Source organism: Ictalurus furcatus, chromosome 6 (assembly GCF_023375685.1).
Source record: "Ictalurus furcatus strain D&B chromosome 6, Billie_1.0, whole genome shotgun sequence".
In the NCBI taxonomy this organism is placed as follows: Eukaryota; Metazoa; Chordata; class Actinopteri; order Siluriformes; family Ictaluridae; genus Ictalurus; species Ictalurus furcatus.
This window is the reverse complement of record NC_071260.1, coordinates 12,434,257-12,453,608: the sequence shown is the minus strand read 5'-3', so window position 1 is coordinate 12,453,608 and position 19,352 is coordinate 12,434,257. Positions and strand designations below refer to the sequence as shown.

The 19,352-nt window shown below is 36.4% G+C and overlaps 1 protein-coding gene across 1 annotated transcript; it reads right to left on the bottom strand.

The window, feature by feature from the left end:
* Positions 1–2,996: 2,996 nt before the first annotated feature.
* Positions 2,997–4,695, bottom strand: LOC128608640 (2-oxoglutarate receptor 1). Its single transcript, XM_053626529.1, has one exon. The coding sequence runs from the start codon at positions 4,583–4,585 to the stop codon at positions 3,632–3,634; it is 954 nt and encodes a 317-aa protein (XP_053482504.1). The 5' UTR covers positions 4,586–4,695; the 3' UTR covers positions 2,997–3,631.
* Positions 4,696–19,352: the final 14,657 nt, after the last annotated feature.

Genomic DNA, 19,352 nt, shown 5'->3' with positions numbered 1-19,352 from the left:
AGGATACACAGCATTTTAAGCAGGAACCCCAATTTATAAAAATGATTATTTTTAATGTTTTAAAAATGGATTAAAATAACTTTAAAAAATATATATATATATGTGTGTGTATATATATATATATATATATATATATATATATATATATATATATATATGTATATATATATATATATATATATATATATAATTAATTTACACAACTTGTATGCAAGATAAAGAAAAACATAGCATATCAAAAATCATTTGGCAAAATAAACAAAAAGGAGGCAGAGTTGACTCCAGAATTATTGGCACCCTTCAACAGAATGGAGAGAATGACTATATAAAAAGAACATGGTTGAAACTTTCCCCTCATGAGAAAGTACTTTCTGTTCCTCTAATAAAAGTAATCCTCAAAGTACTTTAAAAAAAACAACAACAAAATGTTCTTTTAAAAATATATGTGGAAATTTATTGTCAGCCTAGAATAATTTAAATAAACACAAGAAATAATCATTGTTGGGAAACACAACCATCAAACCTAAGTGTACGTCAGTACAAAACCTCAGTACAAAAGAGACAGATTCTTGTTTACCTGCACGAGTATGTGAATAAGTGTGTGAATATAATGAATATAAAAAGACAAATGCAATTAAAATAAATAGTAATAAAAGATACTGACCCCAAAGATCACAGTGTTTGATTTGCACATTTGAATTGAATCTTGGGGTCATCGTATTTTAAAATAAATGAATAGGTATGGAACAGTTGCAAGAAAGAAGAACAAACCAGAGAATGCAGCTCATTGAAAATACAGCTATTTCTTATGGTCAGATGAGACAAAAAATCTAAAGTTTTGGTCATGCACACCATCAGCATATTTGGCAGACAAACACCTGACTGCATACAAAAAAGAGCTTATATACTTTCTGTAAAAATCTGCTTTTGTATCACTGGTGATTTGGGATGTTTTGAACAGGTGCTCTTGTAAAGATTAATGATTTCCTGAATTCCACTAAGTACCAGGATACACTAAAACTAAGACCTGCTTGCTCTTGCCAGGACTTGGACATAGATGGATCTTTTCTGAAATGCATCCAAATTAACATAGACTTCATTGCAGAGTGGAAAAAAACAGTGTTTTGCAAAGTTATAAAATCTCTTGATTTCAACCCTACTAAAACACTGTGGTCTTAATTAAACAGGGCAGCCATACTGTATGCATAAATCTGAAAATATAAAGGGGATTCTGCATGTTGCAAGATCCCATACATTTATCTCCAACCTTTTAACGTGTTAGAGGAATTTGCTCATTGCTTGTATTTTCTCCAGGGATTCATCATTAATTCATCATTCATTTTAAGGGTGTTGATAATTTCAAAAATTATGCAGGAAAAAAAAATGCACTATGTCAGACACACTTTTTTTTGTTGAAAACAAAATAATAAATAAATCAGCATTCATTTTCTGTAGACGTTAGCTAGGATGCTTATGGATGCATCATAGTATCAAAGATGGTAATGTCCTCTGGGTACAACAAGATGAGTTAAAACAATTCAAATTAATTTTCTGTTGCAGGGCCCTTAAAAATGAAAACAACTTTCAAGATTGTTCTAGATTCAGCATTTTGATTTGAAATGTAAGTCTTAGAATGTAAGTCTCAGAAGTCTTAGAATATCTTTTTATTTTTCAGCTGAAATGGATTCATGTGCTTTTGAGTTCTGTTCACAAGATGGTAAATTTACTGTACACACCAAGCGACACCTCTGAATGGATTCTTGCATATATTTAGTGAATGTAAGGCCCAAACGTAATTGTATATTGACTTTAATTATACTGTAATTTTACTTTGAACAAAAGCTGTGAATCTGAATGAGCTATAATAAGGAACAGAAAGTACTTGATGAACGAGCATATTTCTCCCACCTCCTCCTGTCTGTCACTTACTGATTTTGCAGATTTACAGGGACCATGGAGAACACTCAGAGCGAATTATCAGTGACAGAACGATACCAATCATTCAGGTTCATACAGAACACAAGATCACACACTAGTTTTTAGCTCTGCATTTACTAACAGAAGTGTGTATTTACACTTTCTCTGTAATGGACCTCATTTTTATAAAACCATGGAAAATTCAAGAAAATTCGTTATAATCCCCAAACAAAAATGAATTGTGTGCTGCTGTTTTGTGTTTGTGTATTTTGTTTACATTGCCTGCATTGTATGAGGCTAATAGCCTGCTATATGTACAAATGAAAATACATACAAGATGTCTATCTGTTAGTGTGAGTGTGTATGGATGTATACATAAAACCGGATGTGTGTGTACATAATGAATGAGTTGCCATCGTTGTTATGTATTTGAATTGTTTTGGGCACTGAAGTGCAATACACTATAAAGGGAACAATCTCTTATACAAATTGCAAATATTTTGGAAATATCATGCCATAATTTGGTGGATGATGCATTCAAAAATTAAAAAATGATCTTCTAAAAAGTTGCAGAGAATATGTTATTTTAAACTCCGCCCCCCAACTTCTATTTTCTGCTTCTTCTGGGTGGAACTCGTCCAGCTTGCAAGAGTTGAAGACCAAGTGCTGGGCTATGTGGCACAGCTCCCATTTGTGATTCACTGAATTGGAGACAACATAAAGCTTAAAAAGAGCCAGATATAATTACAGAGGATTGTATTGGACTGAAGGCCTAAAGAAAAGTAAAATGAAACAATAAAAATTAATCCATCTTCATATCCTATACACTCTGGCCATGACATGCCCCCCTGTACCACTGTTTTCTTATTCACACTGTTGTTGAGTATTTAGCAAATTGTTAATGAGTATATAAGTTGAAGATTGCAAGATCTTATCTCCGATTATAGCAGTACTGTAACAATGAATTACTGGCTAAAGCAGAAACAATAACTACCAGTAAAATAGGCATCAATTCATTATTTATTCACAAATATATATGTGATATTGCCAATGATTTAAATCAGATGGTGTTTATCTAGTCTTATTATGGATCTGGGTTATTAATAATTATTAATGTGAACTCAACAAAAAAAAAGACAAAATGTGCTAACTAACTGAACAAAACCTATTAACCAGGTTAGAAAGGTGGCTAGTCTCTGACTTAACAATCACTGAAAATTATTTTCTTTTTACTAAACACACTTAGCACAAGTTAGCAAATTACTTCACATTGCATAATAGAAGATGCTTGAATTTAATGTATTCTGTGCTTGATTTTAAGAACATTTAGTGCTGGTACAACAATATGTGTTTTACCTAAATGCTTTATGACTGCCCCGACAACTGACTTTAAACTTCTATTATAAGGCTTGTTTCTTTTCTCAATTTGAACAAATGTTGAAATTATTGTCCATAGTAATTACCCTAACAGTGCATTTAATTCCTCTTTGAATCTTTGACATACAAGCTCAAACTCAACTCTTGCAACAACCATCTTTTGTAATATATTAACAGTAATCTTTTCTGCCAGAATGCTTCTTGCTTTCACACAGCTTAGAACTCAAGTGAAATAAAAGTCAGTTCTCTGTCTATACTGTAAATGCAATTCAGATTTAGAGCTATGTAATATAGATTAAGTAAAATGAAGAGTCCACAGGTGACTGTTTTCAGATCTTCAGCAGATCACAGCCACCTTGCTGATGGTAGGTTTCCTTCTGAAAATCAGGCTGTAGAAAGCCTGTTGGAACTTGTCTCCGGCCAAGGTGAAGAGTCCCAGATTGAAGAAGGTGTTAAGGCCTGCCAAGGGCCGTGACAGCGTGTAGGCATCATTGATGATTTTCTTTTGCAAACAGGATGTCACGTTGCTCCTCAGACTGCCCACTCTCAGCAACCTCAGGATATGATAGGGCAGGAAACACATGACAAACACAGCCAAGATCATCACTGTGAGTCTGTAGGCTCGCACCCGGCTGGGCCTAGATGCTGAAAGGCTATTACTGAGTGCACCCCTGATTTGTGTGTAACACCAACACACCACAACCAGAGGCAGCAAGTAGCCCAGCACACTCAGTAGCCAGCCATACCACCATACCGTCTCTGGCTCATTGCTGGCAAAGTCCAAACAGTCTGTGGTGTTGCCATCTTTCTTGGTCATGATCATGCTTAGCATTGGGCCAATCTCCAGCAGGGAGATGGCCCAAATGGTCAAGCAGGCAGAGACACCCCAGTACGCCCTTTGGACCTGAGCTGCTCGAAGTGGATGCACCACTACCACATAACGGAAGACACTGAGACAAGTAAGGAAGAGGATGCTGCCATACAGGTTAAAGTGGAAGCAGAAGCGGAGGAAGCGGCACATAAACTCGCCCAGCATCCAGTTCCTGGTGATGTAGAATTTGACAAGGAAAGGTAAGCTGAGAGCGTACAGCAAGTCAGATACCGCCAGATTCACCATAATGATGCTCCCAGTCTTCCAAGGCCTCAGCTTGACCACATAGATTATGATTGCCATGAGATTTCCAGTAAATCCAACCAAAAATATAATTCCATACATAACAGGAAGGTAGTAATGCTTTATAGATAAATCAACAGACAAACAGACCCCAGAGTCATTGTCATACACTTCCATTGTCAGCTTAATTTGTCCCACAGGTACCTAAAAAGCAGATTGAACAAGTTGAAGTTTTAGAATGTTAATCTACTCTTATTTCAGCACCAGGTGAAATCTTTACAAACTGAGATGGCATTGAGACCATGAACAGTCATAACACATGATAATAACTGTGATATTCTATTATGAATTAAATATAATAAAGAAACAAAAAACATATGAAAACTGAATCAGTCATACAGATTATGTCATTTTTATGTTTATTTTTTATTTATTTAATCACATATTCACAAGAATTACTTTCAGTTTGTTGAATTACACTACCAGTCAAAAGTATGGACACATCAGATATGAATGTATATTTTTCATTGTCAAAAAACTTTTTCATAAAGGCTTATGGTTGACAAATGTAAATAGTGAAGTAAATGCCCATGTAAAAATATATTTCTGAATCAAATCTATTTTACAACAAAGTTTTTACAACTTTTACATGTTGTTTTCATTTAGAACAAACTGGCAAACTACACCCTGGGTGAAGCTCCCTCATGAAGGTAGTTGAGAAAATGCTTTTCTTGGCCACTCAATAACACCATATGCCTCATTCCATAGTGTTAATGTCTTCATTATTATTCTAAAATAGTATAAAATAGTGCTCCCTGGGATAGGCTCCAGGTTCCCCCGCAACCCTGAAAAGGAGTAAGCGGTTGAAGATGGATGGATGGAGTATAAAGTAGTATACATGAAGAAATCCCTTCTATGAGCAAGTGTGTCTAAAATTTTGACTGATAGTAAATGTTAAATAATCAATACTGATATAAACATGCAATTGTTATAGACTAAGTCTATTTGCAAAAGCTAAATATAATACATTTTGATTAAAATGTACATCTCTAAGAGTCATATGCATAAATTACAAATGCAGTATTTTCACAGCGCTTTTAGTCTAGAAATGTGGGAGTCCTTACCTGTATTTAGTCAGTTTTCAAGTTCTTGTATTTCCAGAAACGTCTCTCACGTTCTCATTTTCCTTTTAATCCTTATACTCAAACTGCATGTTTTAGTGACTGTTATGAATTAGCACTTTTAGTGTTGTGTCCCACACAGCCTTTTACTTATTGCCAATGCTTAAATAGTGACTCATGCTGGGAAGTCCAGGTAACAAGGTCTTGATATTTGTCTCAGGTAAAGTGTAATCATTTACCCATTTTAAAAGTACTTCCTGAAAAAAATTCCAGTCATATTTCCTGCAATATCTTGTACAGCTCCACTGTAAGTAAATCATATGGCATAAACACATATGTGTCAAGGGCAAGTCGCTTTTATTGCTGCTTAGTGCCTCGCCATATTGTGTGTACAAATATTTCTGAAAAATACAGTATATTTAGCCCTATATCAGATACCTATATTTTAACATCTTAGACAAGACTAAACTAGGTAACCCAAACCATGATATCTGGTACAGTGTGTATGAAATTTTGGAAGGTAACCATGTAACAATAGTTAGTCAACTGAATTGTGGAGTTTTTTCCTTTTGCATGTTTTCTTGACGAGTACGAATAGCAAAGTCGTCACTTCATTAACATCTCCTCTGCTGCTACTGTTACCGAATCTTCTTGAGAATGAGAATTACTCAAGGAGTTGATACTGCATATTAAGTAAATGAGGTTAAAAATCCCTCAACATTCTGAGACTGACGCTTTCTATTGTGGATGAAAGTCACTCAATGTGCTGTTATTTTATCTCTTTGGAGGATAAGACTCAAAGTCTTAAAATTGTATTCTACTGAGGGTGAAGACCACTTGAATCACTACTCTCTGTGGTGTGAAAAAATATTTACTTTGGCAAAGTAGATTGTGAATTCTATGTCACCGCCTCACAAATGTTTATAAGTGACATTCCTCTTAGTGCCACCCAGGAGGTAGCTATACTGAATTTAATGAAAGATGGCACCTCTCAGCCTGTATACAAGTATGCTTGCACAATCATTTCCTGTACCTAATGGGTAAATGTGTACGTAGAGAGCAAAGCCTTTTATGGCGCTTCCCAAAGTCAGTCAGTAACCCACTAGCTGTCAGTCATATGCACATGATAGAGAGTGCTGGAGACGGAGCTGGCACATATGCTACATCCTCAACATCCTAGGTAGGAATGCTGGGTTCCACCTAAGTTTGACATGCTCGAATTTTGGATCCCAATGCAGACACTGTGTCCTGTGTGCATGCAATATGCCTAAAAGGTGTCTTAAGTGAAAACCACTTTATGTCTGCATATAGCATTGGTTCATGTGCCAAGCCGGACAAGCTGCTTAGTGCCAATTGCAGATTAATTCTCCCTGAAGTTTAAAAAATTCACACAAGCTCTAAACTCTGTATCTATACAGTCAACTGTGGCAAAATTAGTAATAAGTCAAATATTAAAATTACCATCACCTATGTTTGGTGCACCTCAACACAGATTTGAAAAATAGTATAATAGTACAACAATTTGGACAATGGCAATACTAGTAATATTAGTGAAAATCAGATGATTAGTATACCAGCAGTGTCTTTGAATCCACTTCTTCCAGTCGAAAAAAGGAAAGAGGACAAATATGATGTGGCGGGGGCCTTTTATAGGCTGCACACATCAGGTCACGATCACAAGGTGACAGACTTTAGTACTACAGTTAGTAGTTCTTCCAAAGAAAGCTGCCCTATAGATCTGGAAAGAAAGGAAGTACTCTAGAATTCACATTGTTTAACTGGTAAGGCTTCATCTACACTTGTTACAATACAGTTTGTTTTCAGCTCAGCTACAATAAATTCTTTCTCACCTACAGTAAACTATTTCTCCTTTAATGATTAGACAGGAAGTGTAGCAAGCAGTTAGGACTAGACGTTTCATCACAATCTTGCATTATAATTGTTCATCTGGCTTTAGATCAACCTTGTAGGATATAAGCTGCTATGCTGAAAGAAGGTTTATTAGAATTTGGACAACTTGATTGAATGCATTCAAGTGCTTTTGAACAAGGATTGACTGTAGCGTCCAGGTGTGCTGGTTTGAGCATGTTTAGAATTGACACCCTGCTGGGTTTTTCAAGCCCGGCAAATTCCCTCTCAGTAGTGGCCTACCCACTGTGTATCTAGGATGTTCAACCACTCAAAAAACATCCCTCACATTACAGGGCAGTGGTTGAAAATAACTCGAAAAAAGAACTGAAAGAAGCAACACAAATTGTATACCAACAGATGTCTTTAAAAGCCAATTTACTAAAAACCCACGCTGAAAACACATTCCTATAAATGTTCCTCAGTAACAAAAGCAATGGGGGCTTGGATATTCTTTGGATTTAATGCTAAAGATGAGTTGAGAAAGAGAAAAACATAAGTCCATGCATGCACCATGCTGTGTGTCAGCATTGTAGGATTATGATGATGATGATGATGATGTAATGGTAGGGCACATAATGGGAACCATAGTAAAAATAGAGTGACAGTAGAATGCTGAAGAATATCCGAACATCATTACAAATCAGGTACATGCCATCATCACCAGCAGTGAATAGATATTTTCAGCTAAATCCCCTGTGGAACAGGAAGAGACAATTAGTTCAGTGTAATGCAGTTGCCTGCCCAGTTACCATATCACAATACAATACAAACAATTATTCAATTTAACACCACTATGGCAAGAGATGTCATGGCTTGTGGAATGCTTATGATATTTTATTTACTCTTTATTCCAACATGCTGTGCAAGATATGAAGGGGAAAACATAATACAGTGCTATATTTATAATGATAATCTAGGTGTCACACAAAAACCTAGTCATAAATTCAACTCTTTTGAAATTCATTATACTAGTATGATAATGATAATGAGTCTTTATTGATCACATATACATTACAGCACAGTGAAGTCCCTGCTTGCACTCACGCAAAGTACATTGTCCTTAGCCATTACGGGACAATTTGCATACCTAATAATCTCTCCCTCGCTTTCCCTCTCTCTTTCTGTCGAGTTACACATTATACTCCTGATATGCCAGTGATTCTGACCCCTTCTGCTCTCCGGACCTGCCTGGTCCATCCTGATGCCCTACATCTTCTTGGAGTTCTCATCAACATGCTGCTGCGGAGGATGGCCCCACACGGCGCAGCCTAAAGATCATTGAGATTACTGAGGATGGTACCATTTTAAAAAACATAAAGTTGGCTTTGGACCTCAATTCATTTGAACAGAACAGTTATGCTGTGATGGCCGGGACTACAATTGCTATGATAGCTTTAGGACTGCAATTACCACAAAAAATTTTGCACTCAGTTTTGAACAGTTGATAGGTTCAACAAAACAGACTTCATGTAAAAATTGTAATGAATTTTCCTGATTACACAACTGCACTATTTGAACATGTAGAATTAGCAAATTTATAGAAGAGATGTATTTATAATTGCATAATATGGTGTCACCCAAATGAGGATGAGTTCCCTTTTGAGTCTGGTTCCTCTCAAGATTTCTTCCTCATAGCATCTCAGGGAGTTTGTCATTGACCCCGTCGCATCTGGCTTGCTCATTTGGGACAAATTCATAAATATAAAATCTATTTCCTGAATTTATATATTTCTGTAAAGCTGCTTTGGGACAGTATGTGTTGTTTTTTTAAAAAAAGAAGAAAAACCAGTACCTAATATCAGTTTGGCAATATTCTTGCTTGTCTACAGACCACTAAATGGTTCAGTTGGAAAAACTACATCCAATAGTGTTTTAGCTAGAATTGCATTAAAGTCATGACAACAAACTTGCCTGACCTTTTCTAAGAAGGCTTCTCTTTATAAAAGTAACAGGACTGAAAGTAACAGCACAGAGTTTTTAGCACAGAATTATCAAATACATGAAACATAGCCACATGGCCTACATGCTAATAGCATGAGGACATTGAGCACATACTAGTGATTGACCAAAAATTATTATTTTTTAAGATAAACAATGTGTGCTGAGATTAATCCTCTCAGTCATAATTACAATATTATCAAATATACAGAAAAGCGAATGAGAGAACTTACTTTTGGTCTTCCCATGACCTTCAGAAGATCCAGATGATACAACTTTCTAGTGAACATGTGACTTGTGAAATATTCCATATTTTTCAGAGAAGGGTATGTGTTAGGGTAACAGTACTGAGTGAAAACCTGGGGACATGACTAAAATGTGTATTTTCAAAATATTGTGGGTTTCTTCTAATTATTATATTTAATGGTAAATTGTAGTGTTAGAGAGTGAGGATAGGTAACTGCTATTTATTCAGTGTTCTAGGTAGTTTTAATTAATGTTTTAAATTATATATTTTAAATTTGTAGTTAGATTAATGTGCAGGACATTTTAAAATACATTTTAATTGGAATGGCTCAGATATTGTTTCTTTTGAAATTGTTTAGTTAGGTCGTGTGATTACGCTTTTGAGTGATGAAGTATTTCACTAGATTTATAAATGAGGAAAGAAATTCCAAACATCAAAAGAAAACGCTTTTGTGTTTAAGAAGGTTGGTATTAGAGTGTGACTAAATAAAAAATAATGCAGCTTAAAAAAAAATTCCCAATGCAGTACAGGAAAATACTGGGAGAATACGAAGAGCTATGATAGTCTTAAAATGACACAATAGCAACATACCTGCTGAAACATATCTGCTAGATAGGCTTAGATATTTCTTTTATGTGTTCTGCAGTGATATCATTATTTCCTAATGTTCATTCTAGAAATGTTACAGAGAAATGATACAAAGAATAAACAGAGAAAATACAAAGAAGGCTGTCTGGTATTGCTGCAGAAGCAAGTGCAGCAATGAAAGTCTCCATAAGAGCTATGGCAGGTTCTCTAAGATTCCTGGGAAATCTTAACAGCTGATTTCGTTATAATGTTTTAAATGCAAACAGTGATAATGCCAAAATTTTTATTTTTATTTATTAATGTTCACTGCTTTATACAATTATTATATGTACAACCATTTCATTACTTTCAATCATTACTTTGAGGGTATCTTTGCTTTACAGAATTTGCTTAAGATTTTTACTCAGTACTGTATGTATGTGTGTGTGTGTGTGTATATATATATATATATATATATATATATATATATATATATATATATATATATATACATATATATATATAAATATATATATATATATATATATATATATATATATATATATGTATATATGTATGTATATATGTATATATGTATGTATATATGTATATATGTTTGCTAGGCTCTGCACATATCAGAATAGTGGCATATTTGAGAGCGAGAAGTCAAAGTCAATGACTTTTCAGAGTCTATGAAAAGCTGAGGCTGAGTGCTCACAATGATCTTGTATTTAATAAAAAGAGGTTTATTACCTAATTTTGTGCTGCAGTTTCTCCAAGAAGCTGTCTTACATTTTTGTACATTGGCTCATTGCACAGAAGAGGTAATAAGAAATGCTGACCTTTCAATGACCTTTTTTTCTGAAAACAGTAAATACTAATATATTATATATTACTATTTACTAGATATAGAGGTTTAAACAATACCTACAATATGTGTTTTGCTAAAGCCTTTTGTGGTTTCAGCGAGCAAAGACACAAATGTACTAAAACTCACTCACACTCACTCACTCACTCATTTACTCATTCACTCACTCACTCACACTCACTCACTCATTTACTCACTCACACTCACTCACTAACTCATTTACTCACTCACACTCAGTCACTCACTCACACTCACTCACTCACTCACTCACACTCACTCACTCACACACGCTAACTCACTCACACTCACTCACTCATTTACTCACACACACTCACTCACTCATTTACTCACTCACACTCACTCACTCACTCACTCACACTCACTCACTCACTCATTTACTCACTCACACTCACTCACTCACTCACACTCACTCACACTCACTCACACTCACTCACTCACACTCACTCACTCACTCACTCATTTACTCACTCATACTCACTCACTCACTCATTTACTCACTCACACACACTCACTCACTCACTCATTTACTCACTCACACTCACTCACTAACTCATTTACTCACTCACACTCACTCACTCACTCACTCATTTACTCACTCAAACTCACTCACTCACACTCACTCACACTCACTCACTCACTCATTTACTCACTCACACTCACTCATTTACTCACTCACTCACTCACTCACTCACACTCACTCACTCACTCATTTACTCACTCACACTCACTCACTCATTTATTTTCTCATTTACTCACTCACTCACACTCACTCACTCACTCATTTACTCACTCACACTCACTCACTCACTCATTTACTCACTCACACTCACTCACTCATTTATTTTCTCATTTACTCACTCACACTCACTAACTCATTTACTCACTCACACTCACTCACTCACTCACTCATTTACTCACTCACACTCACTCACTCACACTCACTCATACTCACTCACACTCACTCACTCATTCGTTTACTCACTCACTCACTCACACTCACTCACTCACTCACACTCACTCACTCACTCACACTCACTCACACTCACTCACACTCACACTCACTCACACTCACTCACACTCACTCACACTCACTCACTCACACTCACTCACACTCACTCACTCACACTCACTCACACTCACTCACTCACTCATTTACTCACTCACACTCACTCATTTATTCACTCACACACACTCACTCACTCACACTCACTCATTTACTCACTCACTCACACTCGCTCACTCATTTACTCACTCACTCACTCACTCACTCATTCATTTACTCAATCACACTCACTCACTAACTCATTTACTCACTCACACTCACTCACTCACACTCACTCACTCACTCACACTACTCACTCACTCTCACTCACTCACTCATTTACTCACTCACTCACACTCACTCACTCACTCATTTACTCACTCACTCATTTACTCTCTCACACTCACTCACTCACTCACTCACTCATTTACTCACTCACACTCACTCATTTACTCATTCACACTCACTCCCTCACTCACTCACTCACTCACACTCACTCATTTACTCACTCACTCACACATTTACTCTCTCACACTAACTCACTCACTCATTTACTCACTCACACCAACTTACTCACTCACTCAATTATTCACTCACACTCACTCACACCAACTCACTCTCACTCACTCACTCATTTATTCAATCACACTCACTCACTCACTCACTCATTTACTCACTCACACCAACTCACTCACTCAATTATTCATTCACACCAACTCACTCATTCACTCACTCATTTATTTATTTACTTACTCACACCAACTCACTCACTCACTCATTTACTCACTCATTCATTTACTCACTCACACCAACTCACTCACTCTTTTACTCACTCATTCATTTACTCACTCACACCAACTCACTCACTCACTCACTTATTCATTTACTCACTCACACCAACTCACTCATTCATTTACTCACTCACACCAACTCACTCACTCACTCACTCACTCATTTACTCACTCATTCATTTACTCACTCACACCAACTCATTCACTCATTTACTCACTCACACCAACTCACTCACTCTTTTACTCACTCATTCATCTACTCACTCAGACCAACTCACTAAATCACTCATTTATTCACTCACACCAACTCAATTACTCACTCATTTATTCACTCACAATCACTCACTCACTCACTCATTTATTTACTCACTCACTCACTCATTTATTCACTCACACCAACTCACTGACTCAGTCATTTATTCACTCACACCAACTCACACTCACTCACTGACTCACACCAACTCACTCACTGACTCTCATTTATTCACTCACACCAACTCACACTCACTCACTCATTTACTCAAGGACACCAACTCACTCACTCACACCAACTCACACTCACTCACTCATTTACTCACTCACACCAACTCACTCAAACACTCATTTACTCACTCACACCAACTCACTCACTCACTCACTCATTTATTCACACACCAACTCACTCACTCACTCATTTACTCACTCACACCAACTCACTCACTCACTCACTCACTCACTCATTTATTCACACACCAACTCACTCACTCACTCATTTACTCACTCACACCAACTCACTCAAACACTCATTTACTCACTCACACCAACTCACTCACTCACTCATTTATTCACACACCAACTCACTCACTCACTCATTTACTCACTCACACCAACTCACTCACTCACTGTTTTCCACACTCATTCATTTACTCACTCACACCAACTCACTCATTTATTCACTCACACTCACTCACTCGCTCATTTATTTACTCACTCACTCACTCATTTATTCACTCACACTCACTCACTGACTCACATTTATTCACTCACACCAACTCACACTCACTCACTCATTTATTCACTCACACCAACTCACACTCACTCATTCATTTATTCACTCACACCAACTCACTCACTCACACCAACTCACACTCACTCACTCACACCAACTCACTCACTCATTCATTTGTTCACTCACACCAACTCACACTCACTAACTCACTCACACTCACTCATTTACTCACTCACACTCTCACTCACTCACTCACTCACTCATTCATTTTCATACTCACTCACACACTCATTTACTCACAATCACTCATTTACTCATTTACACACTCGCTCACTCATTCTCCCCCTCACTCACTCACTCACTCATTCTCACACTCACTCACTCACTAGTGTATGGCTTTTTTAGATTGAAATAGCAGTCCATCTTTCAGCACTATTTTTTCCAGCTCTCTGCTGTCCTCTACTGGATTAAAGCCCACCAGTTTATCTGACAGATGGTTTCACCTGCAACTTGGCTGAAGCCTTTATCTGGATGTTTGTGTGAGTGCTCAGCCTGCATGGTCTTTCATTTGCAGCATGTTCAAACAAATAGCTTTGACAATTGTTTATCGAGGGAAAACCCAGAAGGCTGAAAAACAATAAACTTGGAAATTATGCATATCAAAGCCATTAGTCTTGTGGTGTATAGAAACTTAGAAACAAATAAAAACTGTATGTGGCAGTTGACAGTCTAGCTGGCTGAGAAAACAGCTGCTTCTCTAAGGAAAGGAAATTAGAGAAGATGAAAGAAATCTTCTAACACAGTCATAAAATTACAAAGGTGTGCAAAGGCTGGTTTTGTGGCTCATGACAGGCAGAGCAGAACTTTTGACATGTCAGTCAGGAGAAAGTCTAAAATTGATCAAAAGAAGCTTCTCAGAAATATGTTTTTGTGAAACAATTTGGTCCTATTAACAACCAATAACTTTTTTTAGTCATTTGTCCTATATTTTATTAAGAATAAAGAACGTTGAAGATAGTATGATAGTTTAGATAATTACTTACGCACAGCTTGTTATAAAAGGTAACTTTAAAATTGGTACAATTGCCCTTCAAGTTTAACTAATAGATTCAGATTCAGATCCACTATGCATACTATATGTGGTGGGCAGTGGTGGCTTGGCGGTTAAGGCTCTGGGTTACTGATTGGAAGGTCAGGGGTTCAAGCCCCAGCACTACCAAGCTGCCACTGTTGGGCCCTTGAGCAATGCCATTAACCCTCTCCGCTCCAGGGGCGCTGTATCATGGCTCGCCCTGCGCTCTGACCCCAGCTTCCTGACGTGCTGGAGTATGCGAAGAAAATAATTTCACTGTGCATATGTATATGTGTCCAATAAAGACTCACTATATATTTTTATGCTTGAAAAATGTTTTGCTTCCAGAGGCATGCTGGATTTGAAATGACGCCCAGCTCACTAATCCCTATGTTGGAAAATCAAGAGCATTTCACAGAACACTATTATAGGAAATACATTTGGCAACTGAAGTTAATGATATATTAGACTACACTACATGTTTTGATCATCACTCTGTGACAGTAGTCTCATTCCATTGCGTAACCATGGACAGCCATATTGCAACATAGTGCACAATGCAATGAAAAGGCCAGCATTTAGCAGGCACCACAATCCAGAGTGATTTACAGAATAACCTCATGCTTGTTCACTAGGTCAGGGACAAAGAATATGATCAATATGACCAAAACCATATTGTAGGAGATTAGTACAACAAGATAGAAAACATACAACAAGGTTTTTTATTGGTTTATTTATTTGTTTGTTTGTCTTGATGCATTTTTTCCATGTATCTTGAGGGATTTTGGGTCTAGTAAAGCTATAGATAGATGTAAATGTTTTTAGTTAAGTTAAGAAGTTGTCCAAATATTTGTTAGTTTACAATAAATCATATAGTTTAATTATTCTGACTTTCTTTTTTCTTTTTAATCACAAGCGACGCTGCTGGTTTATTTTTATTTTTGATATATATAATGATTGTTGAGTTGTCTTTAACTAATTTCTTTACAATTAAGAATAGATATCATTATAGTAATTATATATATATATATATATATATATATATATATATATATATATATATATATATATATATATATAAACATATTTTGAAAAATTGTCTTTTATTTCATTTCTATTATTTTCTATGGAAAGAAAATAATATTTTTGACAACCCACTCATCCCTGGTGTTCCTGGGAAAGGCTCTGGATAGATTCCACCATGACTGGGATAAAGCAGTTAATGAAGTTGAATAAATATTAATGATTAATAATATTGAATCATTCTATTTTTATTGAAACAATAAAGCCACACACATAATATCAGCATTTAACTGAGGAATGCAGGAGCCCAAAAGTGTAAACCAACTCTGTGGCATGTGAGAAAATAAAGGTGGATGTTTTTACACAGTGAAAGATATACTGCAACATACTGAAAGAAAACTGATTGGCCTCACCTGTACCTCACCCACACTACCATAAATAACCTGGACAAGCAGCCTTTGCTCCAGCATTGGACATGTGATCATTTCAAGCCTTTGCTCTTTGGTGATTTGACTATTTGGTTTGACATTTGCCTGATTATCATTGTCCCATTTCTACTTTATACCTGTGTGTGATGGCCTGTCTCTCGTTTTGAGTAGGCCCTTTTGTCTGTTTGCTGAATGCTTCAATAACTCAGTCATTGTGGCATCCACTCCATGAAACTGGCTTTTAATTGCACAACCTGACAAATATGACTGAGTTCCTTTCAAATGCTGAAGTTTCCTACTACAGTGCTTGCTGTACTTTACTTCTCAAGAGATAAAGTAAAAAAAAAAAAAAAAAAAAAAAAAGGCAAGGTAGCTTAGCTCATCTTGCTACTCACTGCAAGAGCTCTCCAATGCACCACTGCTATTTGGATGATCAAGGCATTGCGCATTCCTACAACCGATTTGTTCTACTATTTTTCATCATGTTCCACCACCCTCCTGATGGCCAAGAAGAAGGAGAACGTCTCATGGCACTTGAGTTTTTCACATTGTCATGCTTTTGACACTCTACCACTCTATAAGAGAACAGGCATACAATTATTGCATAAAATATACATTATATTTTAATGTGTAATTATATTTAAATGTGTAAATATATATATATATATATATATATATATATATATATATATATATATATACACACACACACACACACACATACATATATACATACATACATACATATATTTATTTATTTATTTATTTATTTATTTATTTATTTATTTATTTATTTAACTGAGCTGTATCAATCTGACCTGCATTAATAGCTAGTCTAATGATGGAAATACACTATATAGGCAAAGGCTTGTGGACAACTGTCCATCACAGCCATATGTGCTTGTTGATCCCATTCAAGATGTAGTCTATCCTTTGCTGTTATAATAACCTCCTCTCTTCTGGGAAGGTTTTTCTCTAGATTTTAGAATGTGGCTATGGGGATTTACCCATTTACCACAAGAGTATTAGTGAGGTCAGACACTGATGATGGGTGAGGAGGTCTGGAGTGCAGTCAGCATTTCAGTTCATCCCAAAGGTGTTCAGTGGGGTTGAGGTCAGGGCTCTGTGCAGGACGCTCATGTTCTTCCATTCAAACCTTGGCATACCATGTCTTCATGGAGCTCGGTTGATGAACAGTTGGTGCAGTGTCATGCTGGAACATGTTTTAACCCCTTAGTTCCAGTGTGGGGAAATCTCAATGCTACTACATACAAAGACATTCTATACAATTGTGTTCTTTCAAAGTTGCGGCACCATTTTGAGGAAGACCCACAAATGGGTGTGAGAGAAAGGTGCCCATATATTTTTGGCCATATAGTGCATATTTGTATTTACTATGTAATATGTAATATTTACTATGTAAATCAATCAGCTCCAAGACTGTACTCCATACTGCAATTATGTCATGCCAAAGCAATTTCCATCTAGTATGTCAGTCACTAATCATTAATTAATGATTCAATTGTTTGATATTTCCTGGATGTTTTATATAATTTATTATAGTAAGTAATGTAAAATTGTATAATCAAAGTACAGATCTTATAGCATTGTGCTTCTTTATTGTCTAGTCACAACATGGCCACCAGATGCCAGGAATGGGCCATTTTCCTGTGGGTATCAAGCACATCCTCTATTCTGCACATTTAGAACAGTAAGAGTAGCTGAGTAAAATGTCAGACTCACATCAAGTGGCATCATACTGTCAAGTCATCTTAAGATTTAAAACAACAACAACAAAACAAAAAGACAAAGTTGGAATACAGTGAAGCAAAGATAACCCTGATTGACCACTTTATTGGGTGCTTTATTATTGCCCAATGGTACACGCATTCTACATTTTATCAGGTTTACTTGAAAATAAATGTCACTTTGTATACAGATAGTTACTGTAGCTCATCTGTTGTTGGTGTCATCAGTGGAAAGAGACCATCATAGAGCCACCACTGACTAGATATTATTTGCATGGTGGACGATTGTCAATTGGCAGAACATTAATTTCACGTCTTTACATTTTTTTTTTTAATCCAGAGATTCTCAGATTTCACATAAACAACAACAACAACAACAACAACAATAATAATAATAATAATAATAATAATAATAATAATAATAATAATAATATAGTGTGTGTGTCTTACTGAAGTCTTTTCCTTCTTGTTTTGTGCTACAGCACTATTTTAAATTTGAATATTTACATTTATTACATTTATTAGATCATAAGACAATTCACATTCTTATTCTAACTGTTTTGCCATTAGCTTACACTGGGCTTCTGAATGCAGTAATTTAGTGCTGTGTAAGCTTGTGTAGTCTGTTCTACCTTTAAGCTATTGATCTGATGTGGGATGTGGGAGAACAACAGTTTAAAACTAGGAGCTACACTAATAGAGGAGATGATGTCAAGAAACTCACATCAGAAGATTTGCCTCTCACAGCCCATGTTGCAGTTTGTTCATAGATTATTTGGGAATGTTATTCTAATATAATCCTGTGGGATTCTTCAGAGATGTATGAGATGTGCTGAATCGGCTCTCAACGCAGAGACTGTTCTTCCCTGCTTAGTGGAGGAAGCAGGATGTTAGTTCATTAAGTTTACAGAGGTAAGATGGAAACAAAAACCACCACAGTCCTGCTAGAGAACTGTTAAGACCAATTTAAATGTATTACTTGTTTTGAGTAGGGGGCACGGCGGCTTGCTGGTTAGCATGTTTGCCTTGCACGTTTAGGGTTAGTAGTTTGATTCCTGCCTCCTCCTTGTGTGTGCAGAGTTTGCATGTTTCCATGTGCTTTGGGGGTTTCCTCTGGGCTCTCTGGTTTCCTCCCCCAGCTAAAAAGACATGCGTTGTAGGCTTTGTCATTTCCACATT

Excerpts from the sequence above, each read along its gene's own strand:
- LOC128608640 (XM_053626529.1), bottom strand. The coding sequence starts at position 4,585 with ATGGAAGTGTATGACAATGACTCTGGGGTCTGTTTGTCTGTTGATTTA.